This window comes from Thunnus maccoyii, chromosome 13 (assembly GCF_910596095.1).
Source record: "Thunnus maccoyii chromosome 13, fThuMac1.1, whole genome shotgun sequence".
Lineage (NCBI taxonomy): Eukaryota > Metazoa > Chordata > Actinopteri > Scombriformes > Scombridae > Thunnus > Thunnus maccoyii.
In genome coordinates, this window is record NC_056545.1 from 15,433,590 (window position 1) to 15,457,291 (window position 23,702).

The 23,702-nt window shown below is 38.4% G+C and overlaps 2 protein-coding genes and 1 long non-coding RNA gene across 5 annotated transcripts; 1 reads left to right on the forward strand and 2 right to left on the reverse strand.

The window, feature by feature from the left end:
• Positions 1–343: 343 nt before the first annotated feature.
• On the reverse strand, positions 344–6,909 carry ca4c (carbonic anhydrase IV c). 3 transcript variants are annotated; one of them, XM_042430213.1, is made up of 8 exons: positions 6,840–6,909; positions 4,970–5,017; positions 2,914–3,078; positions 2,655–2,800; positions 2,183–2,275; positions 2,009–2,075; positions 1,698–1,861; positions 344–1,411 (listed from the first exon to the last, which is right to left on the reverse strand). In XM_042430213.1, exons 1-8 carry the CDS (start codon positions 6,892–6,894, stop codon positions 1,223–1,225), a joined length of 927 nt encoding a protein of 308 aa, XP_042286147.1. In that variant the 5' UTR covers positions 6,895–6,909; the 3' UTR covers positions 344–1,222. The 3 variants fall into 3 exon arrangements, with proteins under 3 accessions (XP_042286147.1, XP_042286146.1, XP_042286145.1); XM_042430212.1 differs by lacking the exons at positions 4,970–5,017; positions 6,840–6,909 and adding an exon at positions 4,001–4,097; XM_042430211.1 differs by lacking the exons at positions 4,970–5,017; positions 6,840–6,909 and adding an exon at positions 3,995–4,097.
• Positions 6,910–7,102: 193 nt separating this feature from the next.
• On the reverse strand, positions 7,103–19,570 carry aldh3a2b (aldehyde dehydrogenase 3 family, member A2b). The gene is made up of 11 exons (XM_042432003.1): positions 19,446–19,570; positions 17,346–17,508; positions 16,501–16,732; positions 13,449–13,534; positions 12,906–13,114; positions 12,685–12,802; positions 11,746–11,887; positions 11,405–11,571; positions 11,195–11,294; positions 10,260–10,498; positions 7,103–9,127 (listed from the first exon to the last, which is right to left on the reverse strand). Exons 2-11 carry the CDS (start codon positions 17,505–17,507, stop codon positions 9,113–9,115), a joined length of 1,470 nt encoding a protein of 489 aa, XP_042287937.1. The 5' UTR covers position 17,508; positions 19,446–19,570; the 3' UTR covers positions 7,103–9,112.
• On the forward strand, positions 13,067–15,035 carry LOC121910714. Its single transcript, XR_006099719.1, has 3 exons — positions 13,067–13,139; positions 13,464–13,542; positions 13,654–15,035. It is a non-coding gene; the product is annotated as an uncharacterized LOC121910714 (long non-coding RNA).
• Positions 19,571–23,702: the final 4,132 nt, after the last annotated feature.

The following is a 23,702-nucleotide window of genomic DNA, read 5'->3' on the forward strand; positions in this document are numbered from 1 at the left end:
TTTGCAAAATCCTGCGTGTTATACCTTTAAGATACCACTGTTGAACGGCACAGAAAGGCTTGTTTTTTTTTTGGCAGCAGAGACCGAGACAGACACATTTGTTCATTGAAGTCATGAAAGCGGTTTAACATTACATGTATGCCCAACGTCACAACTATAACAGTATAATATGTGTGGTGTTCTAGTCGTCTAATTAACTGCACACAATTTATTGAAATTCCAGGTGAGTCAAGGCAAATGTATTTCTTCATAACTCTTAGACATTATGCCAAAGTTTTTCAGGGTGGGGAAGAGGAAACTTTGTGTGAAAATGGTCAAGAACAGAAACGGAAACAATCAGTGATCAGTTTTAGGTTCTATTGTAATGAAATCAGTAATCATTATTGGCCCAAATGGAGCATCCCTAATGTGAAATTAATTATTAAAATATCATTGATAATCCTTTATAACACAATATAAATGACAAAGATCAAGAAACAAAATAGCAGTTGATGTATAAGGAATGTCTCTCAATTTGTGATTGTAACAAAGACAAAAGTGACTATAAACTCCTAATTCTACGTTTTTCTTTCATTACACTATTATCTTATTGGAAAATACATTTAACTAGATTTCACTTGAAGCTATACTTTGAGAATATAAAATATTGACCCCTAATGGCAACAAAAATAAGGAAAGTTAGAATAAAAGACTGAGCCTGCTGAGGTAAAGATCTCTACGTGCTGCTGGAGACTGAGCACTATCCAGAGGTGAGCTTGATAGACAATTAACTAATTCAAAACTGAGATTACAGATTCACTATCAGCTATTTGATCATTTGAAGAGGCGATCCACACCTGCACACACAAGTAGCAAAAATACCAACTTCATCTCTGGTCATTTGTCAGGCAAAATTACAATTCTTAAATAAATGTACAGTAGTACACAGAATGTACACAGAAATGCTGCTCACGTGAAAGCTCTCTGGAGTCTTAAATGGGACAAACTACACCGAACAAAGTTGTGGAAAAATACAGCAAAAAAAAGTACAATAACTTCTCTGACTGTCACAGCAGTTATGGTTAATGTAGCAGGTCATAGTTTATGTGCAAACGCAGTTGACATTTTGTTTAATGAATAACCATAAACATGATTATCTGTTACTTACTATAACACAGGTAAAAGTTGCCTTTATATATACAGTAGCTTTTGTCATTTAAATCAGATGTTTTCATGTGCTGAGTCAGTGTATCAGACCCGTTGTTCCGAGCACAACTGAGAAAACACCAAACCACAAGTGGATCGCACTCGTCAGAGCTGCGCCAGCCTCGGACCGGTACACGACTCTGCCATCCAGAGGCTGCGTAGGTCTGAAGATGTCGATCATTGGCTGTCCCGTCCAAAATCGACACTTCTTAGCGATTTCATCCAGCTGGAGTGGAGAGGAATAAAAAGTGTAACTTATCAAGGGGCTGAAGGGCAGTTTATAAAGGGAATAACGTGACAAGACGTCCGAAATTAGGAGTACAGATCTGATTTTCCTTTTTGTCAAAAGTTCATATTTTTACTTTAGCTCTATTAGCTGTTAAAAAACTTACAAGAGACACTTCTAATTTTTTATTACCAAAAAATCTAATTATAAAACATTTAATTTATGTCCCAAATCAATACAGCCAGGAAGCCTTTAATCTATTGAACAGAAATAGCTGTTTGCACACCTGTCGACTGCTGATGGACAAAGTCTGGTGAAACAGTGTCCAGGCAACTGCCTGTTCACATCCTGGTGTTGTCATGGAGCCCACATAGCGATAGTAACTGTGGAGGTCCTTGGCAGCTGGGATAATGTCACTGAGTCGAAAGTTTGGGATCACTGTAGTGCTGCCTTAACACAGAGGAAAGGGTGAAGAACAGTAAAGAAGCAAAGTTAAGTTTTGTAGAATTTAAAGTCTCAAACTTTTGGGCCTTTATACTATTTTTTAAAAAGTTTATTAAGTTGGATTTTTATGTTTTTAAGTAACTAAATTCGTACCATTGTTCTGTACTTGGCCCAAAGCAGCTATTACTGTGTCCAAATGAGGATGATCGTCTGTTGTTTCCTGTGAGGGAAAACACCATCAGCTGTCCGTGCGAAATTGTAATTTGTTTATATTTTACTAAGAACACATACAGTAGTTGTGAAAATGAATCTACCACCATGCAGTACCTCAAACAGGAAGGCGAGCAGAGCTATACCCGCCATATCGTGTTCTGCCTCTGCCAGAGAGCCGTATGGTTCCTTGATGTGGACTATGTGCAGCTGGATAAACAGAAGAGAGTTACAGTATAATGGAGCACATTATATACTACAGTGCACTGTATGTGTTTAAACATTAACTGCCCTCTGATTATAGCTTTCCATTAAATTAATTAATAATGGGTAGTTGCAGTTTGCTGACTCCTGTTTGGAGCTGTTGTGAAACACCCAATAAATGCTAAAAATGGTTTAAAAACTGTATTAACACTATTATATGTAGATAAATACTCCTTTATACACTTGTGTTGCAGTTTTGTAAAAGTAAAAAGTCCAGAGAAGCTGAAGCAAAGTGATGTGAGAGTAACTAAAGAGATGTTGCCCAGTACAACATATTATTTCCATAGCGACAAATGATGTGTCTGCTGCGTCCTCGGTGATGTACCTCCATGGGGAATCTCTCTCCATCGATGGTGTGCTCTGATCCTGGTCTGCCGTTCCCTCCCCAGTGGAAGTGAAACTGGGCGGCTCTGTAGAGACCAGGCAGAGCTCCTCCAGTCAGTCGGACTGACTGCGGCAGAGCAAAGTGAGCTGCGGGGAAAAGACGTCAAACTCACAGTATATTAATCAATCACAGGTGTTCAACATCTGGTGAAAAAGTCGACTGGAGGAGAAGAGAACAGTTTGTCTGGGCTCTTAATTACCAGAGTGTCCTTTGTTTTCCACTGTAATATTGATTCTGTTGGTGTGACCAATGAAGTCGAAGGGTGGCAGGGCGCTGTTGACATGCACTTTGCTGGTGACGATGTTAATTGGTGATTGGCGTAATCCTCCACAGCTGGGAAACTGAGCTGCCCAGTGGCTAGGGTCTAAACAACAGAAACAGCATCAAACTTAAGGCTTCACTGACTGTACTGTATCTGAACGTTAGCAGCAGCCTGATCTCTTGGGCCTGTTGGGCTGCGTTTAATGTAAAGTTCTTCTTACAAAGTAATATTTCTAAGTAACATTCAATCAATTCACTCCTTCTGTGAAAAGATTACTAGTACTGCTGATCCCACTGAGAATTAACACAGGCTTCTGCTTTCAGTTGCTCTCATCTAATTGTTTTGGTTGAGACCATTTGCTTCTCAGTGAAAGATCAGGACAAAATATTGGCTTTCTTCTTTTTACATTACCAAAATTAAATCTAAATAATCTATGTTTTACTAGCATTTAAGGATGTTTTCTTTGCTTAGATGAGCGGTGAGAGGAGGAGCGATGAGAGGAGGAACGAGGGCAGTGAAGGAATGACACTAATGCAAACTAATGAGTTACGAGAAGTGAGGAACTCCCATTGGAATGAACTATTGATTGGATGCATCATCTATTTAATGGCACTTAAATGTTTGCTGACACGTTGGTCATGATAACTTGATAAAGTAGTACATGAAGGCTTTTTGCTGAGTTCGTTTTACAGTCTACCTCTCTTGTGGTCAGAAATTGTTTAACCTTTTACTTCCCACTTCCCCAGCTGGGAGGTGCCAGCACTACACAGACTGGTAAAACTATCAACATTTGTATCATATGTATCAAGAGATCAGACTCTTCTCCTTTCTGTCCTTTTTTCATTTACAGAAAGTCTTAAATCTCTTTAAAATTTGAATCTGATGATGTCATTGGGGTTATCTTGGCATGAAGCTTATCATTTTTAACAAAAAGCTTGATTACAAACTGGAGTTGTGAGGGATTGAGAGAAGTGAGCATTTAGGAGGCAGGGGGTTTAAAACAAGACTAGATCAAAACCTGGACCATGTATGAATGCCTCCAGGAAGTGCGCTGGGCTCTGACTGAAATAGAGAAGCAAAGTCCCTCCCCTTATACTGTCCCCCATGTGACCAAAATGTCTGCTGATCCTTTTCTCAGCAGACATTTTGACTTGTCAAATCAGGAAAAGCACAGATGGAATTAATAATATCGATGATGGCTGCATTACATGTAGGTGAGCCAGTGTAAGCGCTCTGGTAATGCTCACTCACTGATGTGGTTTTATTGGGACAAATAATACAATTAAGCCATCGTTAATGTTATTATTTTCAGCTTCCCTTTTCCTGCTTTAACAAGTCAAAATGTCTGCTGTGAAAAGGGTCTATTTGGAACTACAACAATTAATCAACTAATTAATTTGTTGATTATCAGAATCGATTATCAGAATTGTCAGAAGCTATTTTGATAATTGATTGACCGTTTCAGTCACTTTTTTAAAAAAAAAAAAAAAAAGCCAAATATTTGATGGTTCCAGCTTCTTAAATGTGAAGATTTGCTGTTTTTCCTTTTCATATATGACAGTTAATTGAATATCTTCTATTTCTATCTTCTAATATCTAACATTTTAGACTGTTTTCTTCTGAAGACATCACTGTAGCCTGTATCTATAGTCTATTTTCTACATTCTTTTAAATCTATGTCATGTGAGTGAACCTTAAACCAGCAATAATTGATCTTTTTCCCCCGAGGAAACAGTTGTTTATTTACATATCCAGTAGTTACAGGATAACATTATCATTCATTTGGAGTCTGGTGAATGTAAGTCTAATCTTCACTCTCTTTTAGCTCCTTTTTTGTCTCCATTAACTCCTGCTTCCCGTTTGCAGTTTCGAAATGACCAAGACGATGGAGATCAGTGTTTTACTTACAGAAGCTTTGACAGATCACAAACTTTGGGAATTTTTGGGGGGATTTTTCTCCTAATATACTTGTGAGTTGATCATTTGTTCTTACCTCTGCATGTGTCATCACAGGAGTACTGGCTCTGGTAACACCACTGAGCTGAAGAGAAAGTACAGCACTCAGTTCAGATCCAGAAACACACGTACACGTACAAGGACATACAGTATATTCTTGTTCAGGTACAGTTCTCCTTTGTGCCAAACAAGCTGCCTTTCTCCAGTTAATAAATGAGTATTAATTCTCACATTCACGCTCTATTAGCCACAGTCGATTTTTTTTTCTCAGTCAGCAATCTTACTAGCTGATCTGCTAATGTGTTTGTGCTCTGCGGCTGACCTTTGAGAAGTCAAAAAGGGCAAAACACTTTTCTCTCTCTTTCACTCACACACACACACATAAGCCAAGATAATTATTAATTCTCACATTACTAATCATGTCCTTCAGTCACCTTCATGTGTTCATCAGTTAAATATAAATTATCTGATAAGCAAAACATGACAAAAATCATCACCAGTGACACATTTATGATGAATTAGAGCCTTAATGACACAAGAATGAGTTGATGTAACACTGATGGACACAAACATTCATAACATATCTGTTTGTATAATATATATACACCTCTCGGTACACAACACAAGGAGCTGCGCTGTACTTTTACATTTAAAAATCCAAAGTCATAAACCACTCAGAGTTGATTTATACTTGAAAATAGAGTCATTGTCATGTCTGCACATGATTAAGATTACAAGTTTTGTCTGTGATCATGATACTGATTAAATTAATGATCATATTGGGAACTAAAATGCTATTATTAACTATTAAAATAAATGCAGAAAACGTCACTTTTTCAAACCATTATCTTTTATGGCGTCTCATTATTACATCTAAACCAATAATGTAGATAAAGAGATAGACATTTATTTTTAATCTTTTAGACAAGTTGTGCAGCAGTGTTTGGGATTACATTGATTGCATTGGGTGTGAAGTGGATGGCTGGCTCAGAAAACCTTTATCCAGCTCCTTAACTGCCTCTGCGCCGCTGCATTAAACGTGTCCGTCCAACAGGTGCTGGTGAAGTCATTTAGTGTTTGTGCAGCGGTTGTGTATTGTATTGCTGATGTGAATGACACTCCAGTGTCTGACTCTGCGGTGGGAATGAAAGGCGCTATAGAGAACCATTTAGCCAATATAGGAACACAGATTAACCCTGCTGCCTCCCACAATGCCATTCTTTGAAAGGGGATAATAGTTCTCACCAACTGAGAACAATGCACAGGTGGAGGTTGGCTTTACTCCACCTGGCTCATACACCTGTGCCAAACTGAGCAGCACGAAAAAGTCGAACCTAAGATGATCGAGTCGTAACCCGCTAGCTTTGTTTTCTTAAAGTGGCGTGGCATTTTCCAACGAATCAGCAGCCCAGAGAGACTCTTTTTTTTTTTTTTAGCTTGTGACCCCTTAAAACAATGCGATGGCTACTTGAAAAACCTCATTACCAGTTCAATTTGTCTAAAAGTTTTATCCAGTTCAACCAGAAAGTAATTTTCTTTCTTGTTTTATTTGAATAGTCCTAAAGACAATGTAGCCACTAATTTATAAGAAAGAAATGAAGGATTAGAGTAAGGTAAGAAAAAATTTGCGTAACTTTGTGCTGCAGAACAATTTTTTTCTGCTTCCCTCCCTTTTAATTATCTCACAACCCTTCAGATTTATCTTGTGACCCCGAGGTTGAAGAGCAAAGCCTTAAATTATGTTCTCCAGCTGTAAAGTCAAGTTAAAAACTCCTAATTAAGAGGATATGTTGAGAAAGTGTAAGCTAGACGCTGAAAACTGAAGCCAAGCAGCTCTTGTGTGCAGCAGTTTAATTGTCTTAGTAAGTGTGTGTGTGTGTGTGCATGTCTATGTGTGTGTGGCCTACCTGTGCACTGAGAGAGGAGAGCGAGCAAAATCAGGAGGTAGAGAGAAAAATCCATGATGAGGACCAGCACACAAAAGCCAGAGAAGACTCCTGATAGATGAGCTGCCTTCACATACTGACTCTGAGCAGCATTTGAGGGTGGGAGGAGACGGTCATGAGATTATGACAAAAGGTGTGTGTGTGTGTGTGTGTGTGTGTGTGTGTGTGTGTGTGTGTGTGTGTGTGTGTGTGTGTGTGTGTGTGTGTGTAAGAAAAAGAGAAAACTCTAAGCAAACACCTCAACTTGTCAAGTGTGTGAACAAGGAGAGACAGACACCTGCTGGCAAAATCAGATACTGTGGAGTCGTTTCCAGTTTCCTGTGGGTCAAATAGAAGCTTCTTCTGCCTCCATCAGACTAAAAGCTGACTCACAATCCCATAAAGGCTCATTAAAAGCCGGTTTTGAGCGTTTTTATATGCTGGAAATGTGACAAAAATTAAGTATTGTTGAGGATGTCAGTATACATACTGAATTGCTTGATAGGCCTTTTTTCACAGAGGACATTTTTGTCACAGTAGGTAAAACACAAGTAAATAACAACATTAATGATTCCTGGTATTGTTCATGCTGCCTCACTGTCACACTGTTAGGGCTTAATGTGACACTTGAATAGAACAGAGCTATCATTAATGTTATTAACGCCTTTGATTTTCCTTCTATGACAAGTCAGATTTTCTGCAGTGAAAAAGGCCTGATCATTCTTAATTATCAGACGAATACAGGACCTGCTGGCTCACTGGAACTGAGGCTTCGTCAGCGTTATTAGTGACACCTGTGCTTTTTCTCTTATCTCAAGTCAAACTGTAAAAACATCCACTTGTGGATGGTGGTGGTGAAAATATGACTCAAAAACGGAAATGGTGGAGCAACTCACACCCAAAGTTGCAGTGTTGCAAGTCATCATCTGTTAGTGTAAAATATAGAAGTATATCAGCGTCTTGTGTAGTAATTGCTAAAATGATAAAAGATTAGCACATTTGTGTTTAACCTGTAAAGCGACACTTTAGCCTTGCTGGCATAATTTTCAGGATCTCTTATACTCATTCTGACTTTTTGCTCGTAAAATTTAACGATTTACCTTTTAAATGAGACCATGATTATGACTGTAATCAAACGGGCTGAAGAACAGTAACCTTCTTGTTTTAGGTACATTATTTTTGGGCTTGTGCACAGAAATAACATGCCTGGTTAGAAGTTAATAGTCTCTATGATTAGCGGGAAGTTTAGGAAACCACCTCCAACATTATAAATAACATGTAAGATATTGTACTAATATTATAAACAAATTATAAACAGATACATGTATAAATATATTTATTTGAGTATTAATCCAATACAGAAATACATGTATATTTATTCAACTACAAACCCCTTACATCTTTGATTGTGTGATTAAAAAAAACAACAGATTTAGCAACTATGGTTGTTTAAAGATTGATAAACAATTTAGAATATTGCTAAAATTTATTAAAAGACATTTGTTGATCCTTCACATGGTCCTGTCTGATTCTGACAGCACTAAAACTGACATATATAATCTTCATCTCTGCCGTCACAGGAAAGGCACACACTGAAAAAAACAAACAAACCTACACTGGGTTGAAATGATCAAGGACCTTCAGACTGAACATAAAGTTAATGGCTGATCCATCATTGAAACAGAACGGACTCAGAATGACTGTAAGATAATTCTTTAACAAAAAAAATAGTTTCATTATGACAACAGACGTCAGGTTAATTATATTTTACTAACTTCAGGGAGCTTTGATTGCTAAAAATATTGATATTTCACAGTGATGACCTGACATCAGTCTTAACAATAGCTTTACACATTGTGTTACTTCATTTAAAATCATTCATATCAAAATCACAACATTATTTTGTATATTGTAAAGTGTGTTTGAGACATTTATGTAAACCTGATTTAACAGGTTAAAATAGAAGGTAGTGATACTGAATACAAACATAAGAGCCGTATATGGGAATAAATAGTTACCTTCCTGATAATGAGATATGTGAGATTTATGATACCGTTACTGAAATAAATGATTTAAGGCAAAACGCTAACATTCACTGTATCGCAGCATTAGTGAAACAACAAGTCTTGTGCAGATTCTGATCTCATTTATGCAGAAACCCATCGATGTGACGTTAAAAACTTCATGCTGCTCTTCTCTTCTCTTGGGTCATCAGGCCGGAGGAGGCTTGTTGTCTGGAAAGCAGTGAGATGTCTTCAAAGGACATAATTCTGAAAAACAGATATCCATTAGTTAGAAGCTTGTTAGTTTTTATGAATCTTTCTTTTCATTTTCTTGCAAAATGTCTGATCTCAAATCTACAGTAAGCTTTGACATGTTTGCCTGCTAGTGGTGCTATAATGGTGTTTTGTTGCGTGAGTCCCTTCCTGTTTGTATCCTGTTTTTTGCGCGAGCACAGAGGTGACATGAAGTGCATTTCTGCCAACTGTAGAGGGCAGTAATGCTTATTGAGAGTGGCAGAAATGTGCCATAAAAGGCAGACATGCACCATAGATGCATTACAAGAACAATGCAATACACCAGTAACAAAGGAGAAGGAGAACATGACACACTGGTGTCAACAAAAACTAAAAGTTTTAAGTTTCCAAAAGGGTTTTTGTAAATGTATTATGAGGGGAAAATGCACTCTGAATGTTTTTTAGCCTTTAAGGATAGATGTATTTTTGTAAACATGCTCACTGACAGTCTGAACTTTCTGCAGTAATCAGCTGTTAGAGGCATCAGTGCTTTCTTGTTTATCTATTGATTTTTTTTATTAACAACTGCCATCAGAAAGATGGATAATTGATGGTTGATTCCAGGAATTCAAAGCTTTCCAGATCTTTACAACTTAAAAAAATATACATATATATATTAATGAACATCTCAGACTTGATGCTTGATGGTTGAGCTGTCATTGTGTTTGGAGTAATCACTGCATGTCTCGAATATAAAACAATATTTAATCTGGAAATTACATTTGACAAAGTGAGGGTCGTCTTATATTCAGACAATAACGTTCACAATATCAGAGATCCTTGTTGAATGGACTACAGGGAATGTTGCATTATGGGTTGCTTGTAGCTTTAATGTTGCTAAGCTAGTGAGTTTCTTCAAGTCTATTTATAGTGTGTCTGTTGGAGTAAGTCAGCTCTGAAAATGTTCTCGTGTAGCGTGTTTTTCTCTCGTGTGTTTTTCAATCCGTGCTGCCTTCGAGCTACGCTTCCCCCCCGATACACAATACAAACCTGCTGTTTTGTCTGTTCGGCAGTGGTGAGAATGGATTGACCTACAGTATCAAATTTCCAGTCAGCGCTGCTCTTTCTCTCTCTCTCTCTCTCTCTCTCTCTCTCCATAACTCACCTGTAGCACAACAGCAGCCACCACAAAAAGAGTGGCTAAGAGCATCATCCGCCCCATCCAGCCCAGGTCTAAGTTCTTCAGGATGAAGAATCGTGCCCAGCCCAGTTTCTTGGGTGTGTGAGGCGGGTACCGCATGCTGTTCACTCCCTCCATTTTCAGCTGTTTGATCAGACAACCACGCAGGTGACTCAGCTGGTCGAAGCTGAACTTGCCATGGTAGCAGCCCATACCGCTGTTTCCTGTACACGAACAAAGGGAGATGATTTGACTGTGTCAACAAATATCAGCCTCCAGTTTGATGGCAGGAAATTAACACAATCAGCCAATAATGCCGAGCACAATGTCACTCACTTTGGTTTTCTTTATTTTCTGCTTAAAGTTATTGTTGCTGTGAGCAGGTTGCTATCCTGAAAAACCTTATGGCGTTGGATCCAATATTTTAGTGTAAGCTGCCAAAAAGTACAGTATTCATGTTTAAAGTTTACTCAGATTCATTTGACGGCTAACTCTAAAATCTCAGGTCAAAATTGTCTTGAATAAACCACCAAGGAGGAGATTTCTAAACAGTGTTACCACATGATGGTGACTGTCCTTGCGAGATTTCCTCACCAAACTGAAATGAATGGAAGCCAACGTCTGAGAGGTATGAAGTAAGACTGAAATGTTATAGAATGCTTTGGAAAGTGGGTTATCAGTGATGTACAAAACCACTCGTGTGGTCAAACACAGTCAGTGGGTTGCACGGGGAAGGGCTGTGTTGAAACCTTTATTTAACCTAATACTCATCTGCTAACCCACGTAACCCTGCACTTGGCAAAGTAAGTCATTTATTCATTCACACTTCTGCCCCTCAGAGAGTCCGCTCACCGAGTGAATCAGTAAAAGGGAGAGTGACTGAACTCTTGCTTGTAATACAGTTTGTCGTGTGCACTCACCCACTCCTCCGAAAGGCAGAGAGCTGACAGAATAGTGAACGAGACAGTCGTTGGCCAGCAGTCCTCCACTGGAGGTCTCGTCTCTCATTCTCGTTATCACCTTTAGGAAGAAGAGAAACGATTCATGTCACAAGTCTTGATTTCTGCGAATCTGAATCTACAGCTGTACATGTACAGTTGTGTTTACTACTTTGCTGCATGTTTGCACACCTTGTCATCTGGTGTGAAGACGTAGAGGGCCAGAGGTTTCTCTCCCTTGTTGATAAACTTGATCGCTTCATCCAGGCCACCGAGGGGTAAAATGGGGAGCAGAGGTCCAAATATCTCCTCCTGCATCACCTTTGCATCCGGCTTTACATCCCGCAAAACTGTGGGTGCTAAACACGACAGAGAAACACTATTTGTATGATGCTGGTGTTCTTCAGTGCTTAGTATGGTGAATAATAAACGTGGTAAGTGTAGTAAAGCTGCATTACTGCCTGAATGTAAAACATCACAAAAAATTCCCTGGAAATGCTTTTGAAACACCATGTGAACAGCTGGTGGTTTACCGATGTAGCAGTCTGACTCATCGTTGTCTCCTCCTACAGCCACGGTGCTGTCCTCCAACATGGCCATTATCCTCTTGAAGTGGCGCTGGTTGATGATGCGTCCGTAGTCGGGGCAAGTCTTTGGGTTTTCTGTGTAGAACTCCTGCCAACCAACAACAAACAACTTCATAACTTCAGCTGTTTCAACAATTTCATACCTACTGGTATTTCACTCATTTGTGAAATCTGGGCATAGACTGAACTGAGGAAAGAGTCCCTGAAACAATGACACAATAACGTACACATGTTTTGTGTATGCCTGGCCTGAGGCTGATGTAATGAGGTGGAGAAGAAATAAAGGGTGAAAGACGTAATCTTAGTAAAACATTGTTTAGGTTGATAACCAACTGCACTGATTGTGTAATTTTTTCTGTTTACACAGATATTTGTAAAATGCCAATCAAAGGCTTTTAGATATGAGAGCTACAAACTAGCTAATCATTGATTACATTGAGATATCTGAGATATCATTGCTGTTGATGTTTTACATTTACACATTTAAAAAGCTGCACAGCCGTGTGTAACAGTTGCGCGCAATGACAGTTGTTCTGCTGTTGGTGAACCTCACCAGTGCAACATAACGGCACTTTCCCGTTTCCTCCCGTTTGTGTCATTGACAGGTTTTCAGACTAATGGGGCAGGCGGCGAACTGATATGAAAACAGCTTGTTCAGGGCATCTTCATCTATTTATGGCTAATTGTGGGAGTGGAAATGAGGCTTGTGCATGTGCGCTCACTTTCACAATAACTGAGATTTATAAAACAGAACCATGCGTACATAACGGCTTTATAAATCTGACGAAAAGAAGGCGTCTGCATATTTCTGGCTTTGTGCGTACACACAGTTTTAGTCATGAATCCACACAGAGGTTTATGCATCTGGTCCCAGGTTGTCAATACCTTAATTGACTTCTTGACCTCTTCAATAACCCGGTCCTGGATGCTGGGCTCACAAAGGATGTAGTCTGGGGCGATGCAGGTCTGACCACAGTTGGAGTACTTTCCCCAAACGACACGCCTACACAGCGGTGGGAAAGTGAAGATGAGAGTCTCAGAAAGGAGCAGATACAGTGTAACAGAAGCTGGATGGAAAGTATCTAATTTAAATTATTGAACCAAACCTGCAGGCTATGTTTATGTCACAGTTCTTGTCGATGTAACAGGGGCTCTTCCCGCCCAGCTCCAGGGTGACGGGTGTCAGGTGTTTGGCAGCGGCCTCCATGATCAGCTTGCCCACCATGCTGTTGCCGGTGTAGAAGATGTGATCGAAGCGCTGGCGCAGCAGCTCCTGGGTCTCTGACACACCTCCGGTTACGACAGGGTAAAGCTCCTGGACAGTAAAGACACACATTCAGGTATCACTAGGCTGCATGCAAATAAAATGTAAATCATTTTCAGTAAGGAAATAAATAGTAATAGTAATGTGGGAAGATAAACAGAGAGCAAAATCTGTGTTTCTGTCCAAAGGGAAAAGTGTAAATGATGTTAACCTTCCTGGAAAATAAATTATTATCCACATTTGGTGAGTAGGGAGGGTTAAATTGTTTTACCTGGCAAAGAATATAAATTAACTGACTTGTATATTATCTGATCTGTGTCAGTAATGCATCATAAGGAAGTCTCAGGAATATATATGATGCTGATGTTAAGCGACTCATCCTTACTTTGTCGATGTAAAGTGGGAGCAGGTCCTCCATGACCTTCGCAGTGTGAACGCTGACCTCAGACGGCTTCACCACAGCTGCATTACCTGGACAGGTAAATGACAAAAACAGCAGAGAATATAATTAGACATTTGTAGAATTATGTGACAAATATATTTTCTATTTTACTCTCAACCTTCATTTTCTTTTATTCTGTTTTTTCCAGTTTGGTTTGCAGAGTGTGTTTATGTGCATTGGAGTAGTGGGCATACTGTCAGTTCACCATTTGTAATCTATAAATAAATAAACAAATAATAATTAAACAGCTTGGGGGAATCAAACATAGAAGTAGACTTACTAAGGTGGTATCTCCAAATCCTGGAAAAATCCTAAACTGTCCAAAATCACGTATGTAAAATTAGGGCCCTCAAAGGTCTTGAGTATGTCAAGTATCTTGTTTTAGCTTCCTTCCTAAAACTCTCATTCATTGAGTGTTTTTGTGGTGTAAAATTACGTCTGTCATGCAGACTGTTTTCCAGCTGGTCAATAGTTGCTGGTGATAAACAATAACCTCACTTCTGAGGTAGAAACTCGCTTGTGCACCCTCGCTGCCTGTTGTTGTCTATTTGTTATCAAACAAATGCTGCAAATGTCCTTTATGAAGAATAAAACCACACAACTTTATCAGAAGTTACATTCTGCTGTTTCCTTCCATGTTTCTCATCATCTCTACAAAATGCACTTCTCAGTATCAGAGAAACTGCATTTAATTTGTCCATTTTCTAATATACCTTGTAAACGTGAATACACGTACAAATACAGCCTTTTATTCAACGCCGTAAACAGATGATGACTAAATAATCAAATATGTAATTAAATCTAAATAAGTGAGTATTGTTTTTTATAATCTATATCCTGCATCAATCATGAGAAGCGACTTATGACCTACTGGGCAGATCTGACAGTCATTGTAGGATCTGATAATGCAGGAGCAAAGTATGAAGTCCACACTGTACAAACACCACACGACAGGACTCCAGTCCTCCAGGCAGACAACATTTGAGTCAAAACAGGTTTTATCCGATTTACTAAACAAATGAACCTCCTACCTGCAGCAGCTCTTGTGGCACTAATATGTAAAACTACTACGGGGGAAAAGTAACAAACAACAACAGCAAAGATTCAAGCAGATAAAGAAACAGACAAAAGACTTAAAAATACTGCTGTGTCATGCTAAACAGTTGCAAGCAAACACTCCTCACCGAGGTTTGCATCACAAAGTGATCAGAGCTCGATGTAGAGCCAAGCTCAGGGTGGCCTTTTTGGAGGATCTTTAGAAACAGAAATGAATTATGCATGAGTTCATTCATTATGTCAGAGCTGAGTGCTTCACTCAGAGTTTAACCTTTAACCTTTGAGCCATCGCCGATAGGAACAATGCACAGAGTTGAGACCTGCATGTTCACACGTGCAAACATGCACATATAATGCTGCAGAAATACATGACAGCATGTGTGTGACATACACACGTTACAGGACACTGAATCTGTTGATGATCTTATAAGAGCTGCAACGATTAGTCGATTAATCAGTTAGTTGATCTGAAAATTAATCGGCAACTATTTTGATAACTGAATAATTGTTTTAATAAAGCAAAAATGCCAAAAAACTGCTGGTTTCAGCCTCTCAAATGTGATGATTTAACGTTTGTATTTTCTTTCTTTGTTTTTTCATACAACTGATTATCTTTGGACTGTTGGACAGACAAAACAAGATATTTGAAGACGTCACCTTGAGCTCTGGGAAATTATAATGGGCTTCACCATTTTATAGACAAAATGATTAATGGAGAAAATGAAAATAATTGTTAGTTGCAGCTCTAATCTTATAACCTTGACTCATGCAGAGCAGAGTTCACAACGTGACCTTTGACTCACTAATCATAAGCTGACGGACAATAAAGAATGTTGGGCAATGCTGGGATAAAAGGAAAAGGGAACTGGAGCGGTTATGATCACAAGACAAAGGACCTGAACAGGACTAAAAATAAAAGAAGAAAGAAAGGAACAAAAACTGCGCTGCCTTACGCAAATGAAACTTGAGAAAATGAGTTTTGTGATGCCTCACATACAGTACAGGCCAAATATTGTGTAAGCCAAACTCTTAAAGGACAGGTTCACAATTTTTAAAGTCTGTTTTTAAAACAACAGTCAGGTTTCCACATGAACAGTGAAAGAGGTTTTCCTCGCTGTAATCATTCCTCCTGTTCAACCTGGCTATTAAAAGATTCCCTTCAAATGTGCTTTAATGTAAATTATAGGGGACAAAATCCACAGTGTGTCCACACAGTCATTTAAAAGTTGATCTGAATCTTATATGAGGCTTCAACAGTCTGAGTTAGTCATATCTACTGGATATCTGCCACATTTACAGTCTTTCTAGTATCAAATTCCCTCTTTGTGTTTCCCTGTTGCGGTGGAAGTATAGTAACAAAAAGAGGAACTTTGGCACTAAAAGGACTGTTAAGTTGAAAGATGTCTACTTGATTTGACTCATTTGGACGACTGAAGCTTCATATTAGCTTCAGATAAACTTTTAAATACATTTTTGCACAGAAGGAGGCTTGTTGATTTTGGCTCCCATCACTTCCATTGTACATTATGAAGGGATCTTCTAATGGTCAGTATTAACAGCAGGAATAATTATGGCAAGAAAAACCTATTTCAATGTCGAGTTGGGCAACTGACTGTTGTTTTAAGACAGACTTGAATCCATCCTTAAACAAACAAATTCTACATTGTAAAGCTTCATGCGTTTTTGTGTCATTTTGATAAAAGTGCAGCAGTCGACTAAAGACACAAATCTTACATCAGTGTCTGAGACGTTTTGCACAGTCAGACCTATGATCCCCTCTCAGAGTTCATTCAAGGGGAAAATGATGATCAAGCCAGATAAAAATGTGAACACTGACCTTGTTACATCACACACACATGCAGACACAGTGATCTTTCACCCCCCTCACCCACACACACACAAACACACACACACACACACACTCAGCATCCTACAGTACCAGCAGCGATGGCTCCAATGAGCGGCTGTATGGTGACGGCCCAGGGGTAGTTCCAGGCCCCGATGACCAGCACCACCCCCAGCGGCTCCGGCTTGATGTAGACGGTGTCGGAGATGGTCAGCAGGTTCTTCTCCACGGACCGAGGGGCCGCCCACTCCTTCAGCTTCCTGATGGCCAGGCTGATCTCCCCCTCCAGGCCCAGAGTCTCATACAGCTGGGTCCCCACCTCACTCTGGGGATGAAGACAAGAACAGTGGCACCGCTCATGACTGATGTTTTTTTTTTGTCTTTTTTTACTGTGTTTTCTTTCTAAAAGCCTGTTAGCGAGAACAGAACGTTTTAAAATTGCTACCAGGGCGGGATAACTGTGGCATGTTTCCCAAGCTTTCTGTCACTTCCTAAGTTGATATCTTAATATGTTTCATAATCTACCTTCTGACTCATTCATACTGCATCTTGAACTTGTTTCACAACTGTTGTCTTTTAAGATTTTATTTCATTTTTTACCATGTCCGCCTTCTGAAACAAGTGTATCGTTTGTTCATATGATTCAGTTTTCTAGTTTTTTAGTTCTTACGTTCTAATATGCCTTAATGTTAGATGTTGAATGCCTGTCTGTCTTGATTAAGGTTGGTGAACTATGTAAACACCAGTGACAACAATCTATATAAGTCCAGGATTTTGTCCTGATAAAGTCTGATCCTTGTGTCATGTAGATTAAACCATAAAACCCATTAATAGACACTTGATATAATATGTAGCATCGATATAAACTGAAGCTAATTTGCACAAACTCTGACTGAATATTCATTATTCTGGACTGCGAGGATGAGCCCTTTACTCACCTTATTGAGGTCTTTCTTGATGGCATCTGAAATCTCTTTCTGCCTCTCAGTGAACAACCGCTGCAGGTTCTTCAGCTGGCGGATGCGGTGCTCTAGACATTTGGACCTGCCTGTTTCAAAAGCTTTCCTGGCACGAGCCACCGCCTGCTGCTCCCGGGACATCCTGGGAAAAAAAAAAAGAAAAAGAAAGACTTAAAAGGTAGCTCAAGAGTTACCGCTGTTTGTAATCATTTTTTAAGAGAAAAATTTTCCAAATTCTCTGGTTCCAGCTTCACAAATGTGAATATTTTCTGGTTTACTTTGTCTGAATATCTTTGGCTTTTGGACAGTTGGTCGAGACAAAACACTTGAGTCATCTTGGGCTTTGGGAAACAGTGATCGACATTTTTCACCATTTCCTGGCATTTTATAGACCAAACCACTAGTTGACTGATTGAGAAATGTCGAAAATTGAGAAATAATAGACAGATTAATTGATAATGAAAATGATCGTTAGTCGCTGTCCTTGTATTTTTCATAACCGTGCACATCTGGCCAACTGCACTTCTTCGCTTATCATGTCTGTTCATCTTCAAATATTAATGTTGGAATTAGAAATGGTGAAATTCCAACAGAAAAGCAAGAAAAAAAGAGAAAGAAAAAATGTGTGTGTTTGTGTGTGTTGGTGCAGAGATATAATGTTATTAAATTATGTTTTAATGGCCACAGATTATAGCTACAACATACAGATTACACATACAGTATAACCCAGCAGAGGCACCTTTTGATGCAAAAGTACAGTGGTGGAATACTTAAAGTACTTAAAGTCCCCCTCCACTCAAAAATGTGTTTTTCTTCTTGTTCCTACAGTTGGATGTTTGAGCTTCACTGTGCTGACTGATGTATCTTCAGAGTTTGACACTATAAGGCTGTTTTCGCATTTATCTGCTGAAAGTGGAAAGTTTCTCTGAGTTCACTGAAAATCAGATTTTAAGGGGTGGGCCTACGAGCATAATTTGTGACATCACAACTAGTTTGGAGCCAATCATGATTCAATATTCAATTTACACAAGTGTGAGGTGGAAACTTGAAGCCTCCAGTGCAAAAACACTGAGAATGGACTTTAAAATGAAGTAGGAGACATTGTGTGTCCTGCAGGAAAACTTCTGATATGAAATATATTTACATATTCATAGATTATTTAATGTTTAATGAGGGAAAAGAAGGACATGTCATTTCAAGGATTTCAACAAGACATTTTTTGTTGTTGAAAAACTCCACTTTCTTTTTAAAAATATCTACTCCACTACCTTTTCAGAGGGAAATATTTCATTTTTTACTCCACTGCATTTATTACACTGCTATTACTTTACATATTTTGGACAGGAAACCTATAATGAGTTTATAAAATATTAAAATTTGTTCCAGATTCAAAAGTACATAAAGTGGACAAAAGCAGCTACACAGTGCATCAGTAAATAATCATCCAATTTTATAATATACAGACACCATTCTGCTGCATGAGTACTTTTACTTTGAAGTCTTTTACTTTTACTTTAAAGTCCACTTTGCAGTATATTTCTATACTCATTGATACTTGTAGCGCAGATTTATTACATTGTGGTAACGCTGTAGCTTAAACTGATGAACTGAATACTTCTCTCACTGCTGCAAAAGTATTTTGTAGTTTGATAAAAGCAGGCCCACCACTTGACGCACCTCCTAAAGCCTTTTTATTGATCCACAATGACAGTTTAAATGACCCCCCTCCCCCGAGCCAAATGGTAGACTCTTTGTCTGTGCAGGACAGTTACAGCCTCTGGGTCAGAGTTAAAGCTGCACATTAACAGCAGAAACACAACAAACTGTAACAAAGACAGCCGGTATATACGGTAACTATATGTTTAATAACGGATCATACCACTCTGCAACTACCGTAACTATTCTACAACTGGAGCAAAATATCTTCACAATCTGGTGGATTGTTATTCTTAAAGCACAAAGAGCTGTTTATCAGTTTGTTTCGCATTTCCGTTGACCGCCTGTCTGTCGGCCTTCAGTCCACAGTTTTAAACAATTAAATATAGATCACTACACAGCCGGTTTTAGTTTTATTCCTACCTGAATGATCTGAGTTGTCTATTTCTTGAGATCCCTTTAAATACTGATGGTGAAATGTCTCGCAGCTGCAGCAGCAGAAGAGCTGAATAATGACAGCAGCAGAGAAACACTCAACTCTCCTTCCCCGTTAGGTCACACCCATACAGGGGCAGGACCACAGAGTGTGTGTGTGTGTATGTGTGTATGTGTGTGTGTGTGTGTGTGTGTATGTGTGTGTGTGTGTGAAAGGCTGCTAAACTTAAATGATAGGTTCACAATTTTTCAAGTCTTTCTTAAAACAAGTCAGGAGCCCAAATAAACATTGAAACATGTTTTTCTTGCTGTAATCATTCCTCTTGTTCATACTGACCATTAAGTATAGTAAGTGATGGGAGACAAAAAGCCTCTTTCTGTGCAAAAATCTATATAAAAAGTTTATCTGAAGCTAATATGAAGCTTCAATCATCCAAATTAGTCAAATCAAGCAGATATCTTTCAGTGTTACAATCTTTTTAGCGCCAAATTCTCTCTTTTTGTCACGTTTCTTCCACTGCTGCTGAACAGAAAAACACTGTCTGTTGTGACTCAGACATCCAAAGCCTCATATTTATGGGATGAATATCGTGCCATGTTTCAAAACTGAAAAAAAAAGCTTTGAAAGATGGAAACTTGGTGTTTGAAAGCTTGAAATCTAATAAAAAAGGTCTTGCAAGATTGAAACCAAGTTTTGAAGGCTTGCATAATGTTTTGATAGGCTGAAAGAAAAATTCAGATGTCTGCAAACATCATTTTGTATTTGAGTTCTTCACAGCTGCAGCTCTATTTTTAGTGTTTCTCCAACACATCTTAAGTTTCAAATGTGTCACTGTTCTCCTGGTGTATTAGTTTGGATTCCAGGTTTGAAACCTTGTAAACGGTGATCTGAAAACTGGTGCACATATGTTAAAAAAGTAAAAAAATATGTGTAAAAACGTGTTGAAACGTTGAAACTTGAGTTTGGAAAGGGTGAATCTTTATTTTGAGACTTTTGCAGATGTATTTTGCACGTGTATTGCAGACTTTTTTTTTCAGAGCCAAGTTTACAACATCCACTTTTCAGAGATCTGCCCACACATCTGTGAGCTTGTGAATCACTTTATTTCTGGAAGTGTTGTCTTGTACGGGGCCAGAACAGTGACAGTTACATTTTGGCGTTGAAAATCAAATTTGGCAGTGAAATGAAACCTGAACTGAAAAAGGAAATTTTGACATTGAAACATTTGTATTAGGAAAAAAGTTGTATTGACACCGAAACAAGTTCCACTGAAAAATAAAACATCAAAAAGATGAATCATAGTTGTATTAACAGTCCCAGAGCGAAAATTACAACAGTCTGGCTCAAAATCTCCACTATGATCCCATCACCCTTGGATGTCTTTGTTGGACTGCAAGGCATACTGGGTAATGTAGGTCCAGCAAGGGCCCTCCTCTCTTTGCCAAAGCACTGACAGAAAGTTGAAACTGAAAGCCAGTGACGCTAAAAAAAACTGACAGTGGAAAAAAGACTGTCACTGAAAAAAGACATCAAGAAAAAATCTGAAGATTGAATTGAAAAACATCGAAACATATTTAAATAAAATAAGATAATAAGATTGTAAGACTGTATTTTTTGTGCCAAAATTTAACTGACACTGTTATGACTCCATATTCTTTAACCTAAAGGATTAGCAGCCACAATGGTAATACTTTATTGTGTTATCCTTGATATTTATGTGTTTGATTTAATGTCTTCTGTTTCAAAATGGCAAATAAATCAAACTAAAACAAACCGCTGTAACTTTATCACAAACCAAACTGACAAAAATCAGAATGAAGAGTGAGAAGAAGAATAAATCTTTATCATAGATGTTTTGTTTCAGCAGGTTTTTTTGCCTTATTTGGCACCAAAAAGGATTCTGATAATCTTAAGAGCCATTTTTTAGTGTTAATGTAGAATAAGTTTTATAAGTGGAGCATCTCTCCAACTGATCCATTCCCACTCTGCAAGACATATAGGAAACCGGTTCAACTGGAGATAATAATACAATTAAAATACTAAAAATACTTTGTAATGAATATACCAGTAATACATAAATATTTATGTAATTCATTGGCACAGATAGGTCCCAGCAGTAATACCCAGGCTTCATCTCAGGACTGTGATGATCAAGTCTGATAATCTGGGAAATCCTGGAGTGAAGTTCTTGTTCAGGAGTGATGTCCTATCATCCTCATCCTCATCCTCATCATCCAGCTTGGTCCAAATCCTTTAGAGGCAAAGCCAACATCCAAAACAAAACCTGAATCAAGAGAAGTTTATTTATCTGTTCTTAAATTTTTATGTTTATTTTTATAAGGATGAGTGCTGTCTGTAGTGTCGACCAAAGCCACAAACCACAGCAATTACAAAACCAAACACAAACAACACACACAAATCTTCTTCTTCTCCTTCTTCACTTCAAGAGTCAGATCATCTCTTCGTGTTTCAAATCTGTAATCTCAAACCCAAATTCAGTGAATAAAAAGTCTCAAAATCTAATCTAATAAATTACACATCAGACTTTTTTTTTTTTTTACTGTAAAATGTTTATTTCAAGCATCTTACAGCAGCTGTAACATGTTTAGTTTATGTCTACGCTGTATTTTAGTTTTCACAGTTTTGAAGGAGACGAAAACTTTCTCAGACATTTCTGATGATTATCCAAACAGTCACAGACACACAGAAACCTCCTCATTTAAAACATATTTAGTCTGATTTTGTGTGATGCTTTGCCACAAAATAAAAAGAATACATTTAACTGAAAAACAGATGCTCCAGCCTGAAATACAAGACTTTCTCCTTTCATTCAAAATCAAGCTGGAGTCACACTGGACTGCTAGATGTCAGCACTGTTCACGTTGCTGACAGATTATCTCACTTTCTTTTCCTCAACATTCCTTCTGAGCCATAAGATCTGTTTATTTTGTAACTATAGCTGCACAGAATCGTGTCTCATGTTTTCCCTACTTTCCTTGCAGATTCTGACTTCCTTTTATCCGCAGCCAAGCTGGAATCACACTCAGCTTCTATTTCTCAGCATTTGCAGCACGGGACACAGTCGAGGAGCAGCCCTCTCACTTCAGCCATGAAGTGCACGGATTAGCCCTCTCCCTCCCCTCAAAAAAAAAAAAAAAAAACTCCAAGGATGACAGGAAATGTGGATGGAGTTTTCCACATCAAACAGCAGGCTGAGGAATGAGTGTTTGTGTATTGTGAAAGAAGGGGCGAGGATGTAGGTGAGGGAGAGGAGGGCAGAGCGTCATTCACACCCGAGTGTCGATCCTGATTTCTTAGAGAGGAGTGTGGACACAGAAGGCCAGCATTTTCTTCTGTGTGCACACCTGAGTTTGTGAGGTATAAACTGAAGCATTCAGAGAAGGACAGTTTGTGTATTGTTGGAGAGTTTAGGAAGACAGTTTGGGCTGCAGAGCAGTGCCAGAGGTTTAAAACGAGACGAAGAGGGTGTCTGTAATCCCAAGAAATGTGTGGGAAGAAAAGGTGAAATGTCCTAAAATATGTTGTTATATTTATATTTTGTTTAACTTCTGACATTTTAGTTTTGATTTGCTGTTTTTTTTTTAGGTAGAATAAATTCAAATTGCAAAGATGTTTCTCATTAAAGCTCAGACAAAAACACCTATTTAAAAATCAAATTGCATAATTGGTTAAACAGTAAGTGAAAATAACAGTATGTTGTCTTTAACAACCGTTATTATTGTTTTCTCTCTCACATTAATAGATGGGAGACAAATCAAAGGAAAAAACAACATAAAGTCTCTTGAGGTGTTTGGCCAACATGAGCCTCCAGAACAGCTTCAGTGCTGCTGCAGATTCTCTGAAGGAGGGAAAAACACAATTTATCAAAAAGATATTTGCTCATTTGGTGTTTTGATGATGATGTAGAGAAAGACTGTTTAACATGCTGCTCCCATAAATGTTCAGTTTTGTTGAAATCTGGTGACTGTAAAGGTCTTAGTATATGATTCACATCACTATGTGGAAGCTTTTGTTCTTCCACTGATTTATTTTATGTAATGTTTATTTGTATAGGGACAAGTATTCAGCATGAACTAAAGCCACGTACCACAGCATTGATAGCCTATGTTAGTTTGCAATGCTCGTCTCTAGATGGGCCTTTAAATACATAAAACTCAAACAAAACAGCACAAAACACAAACAATTTACAAACTACGATACAATAAAAATATCATAAAATGACA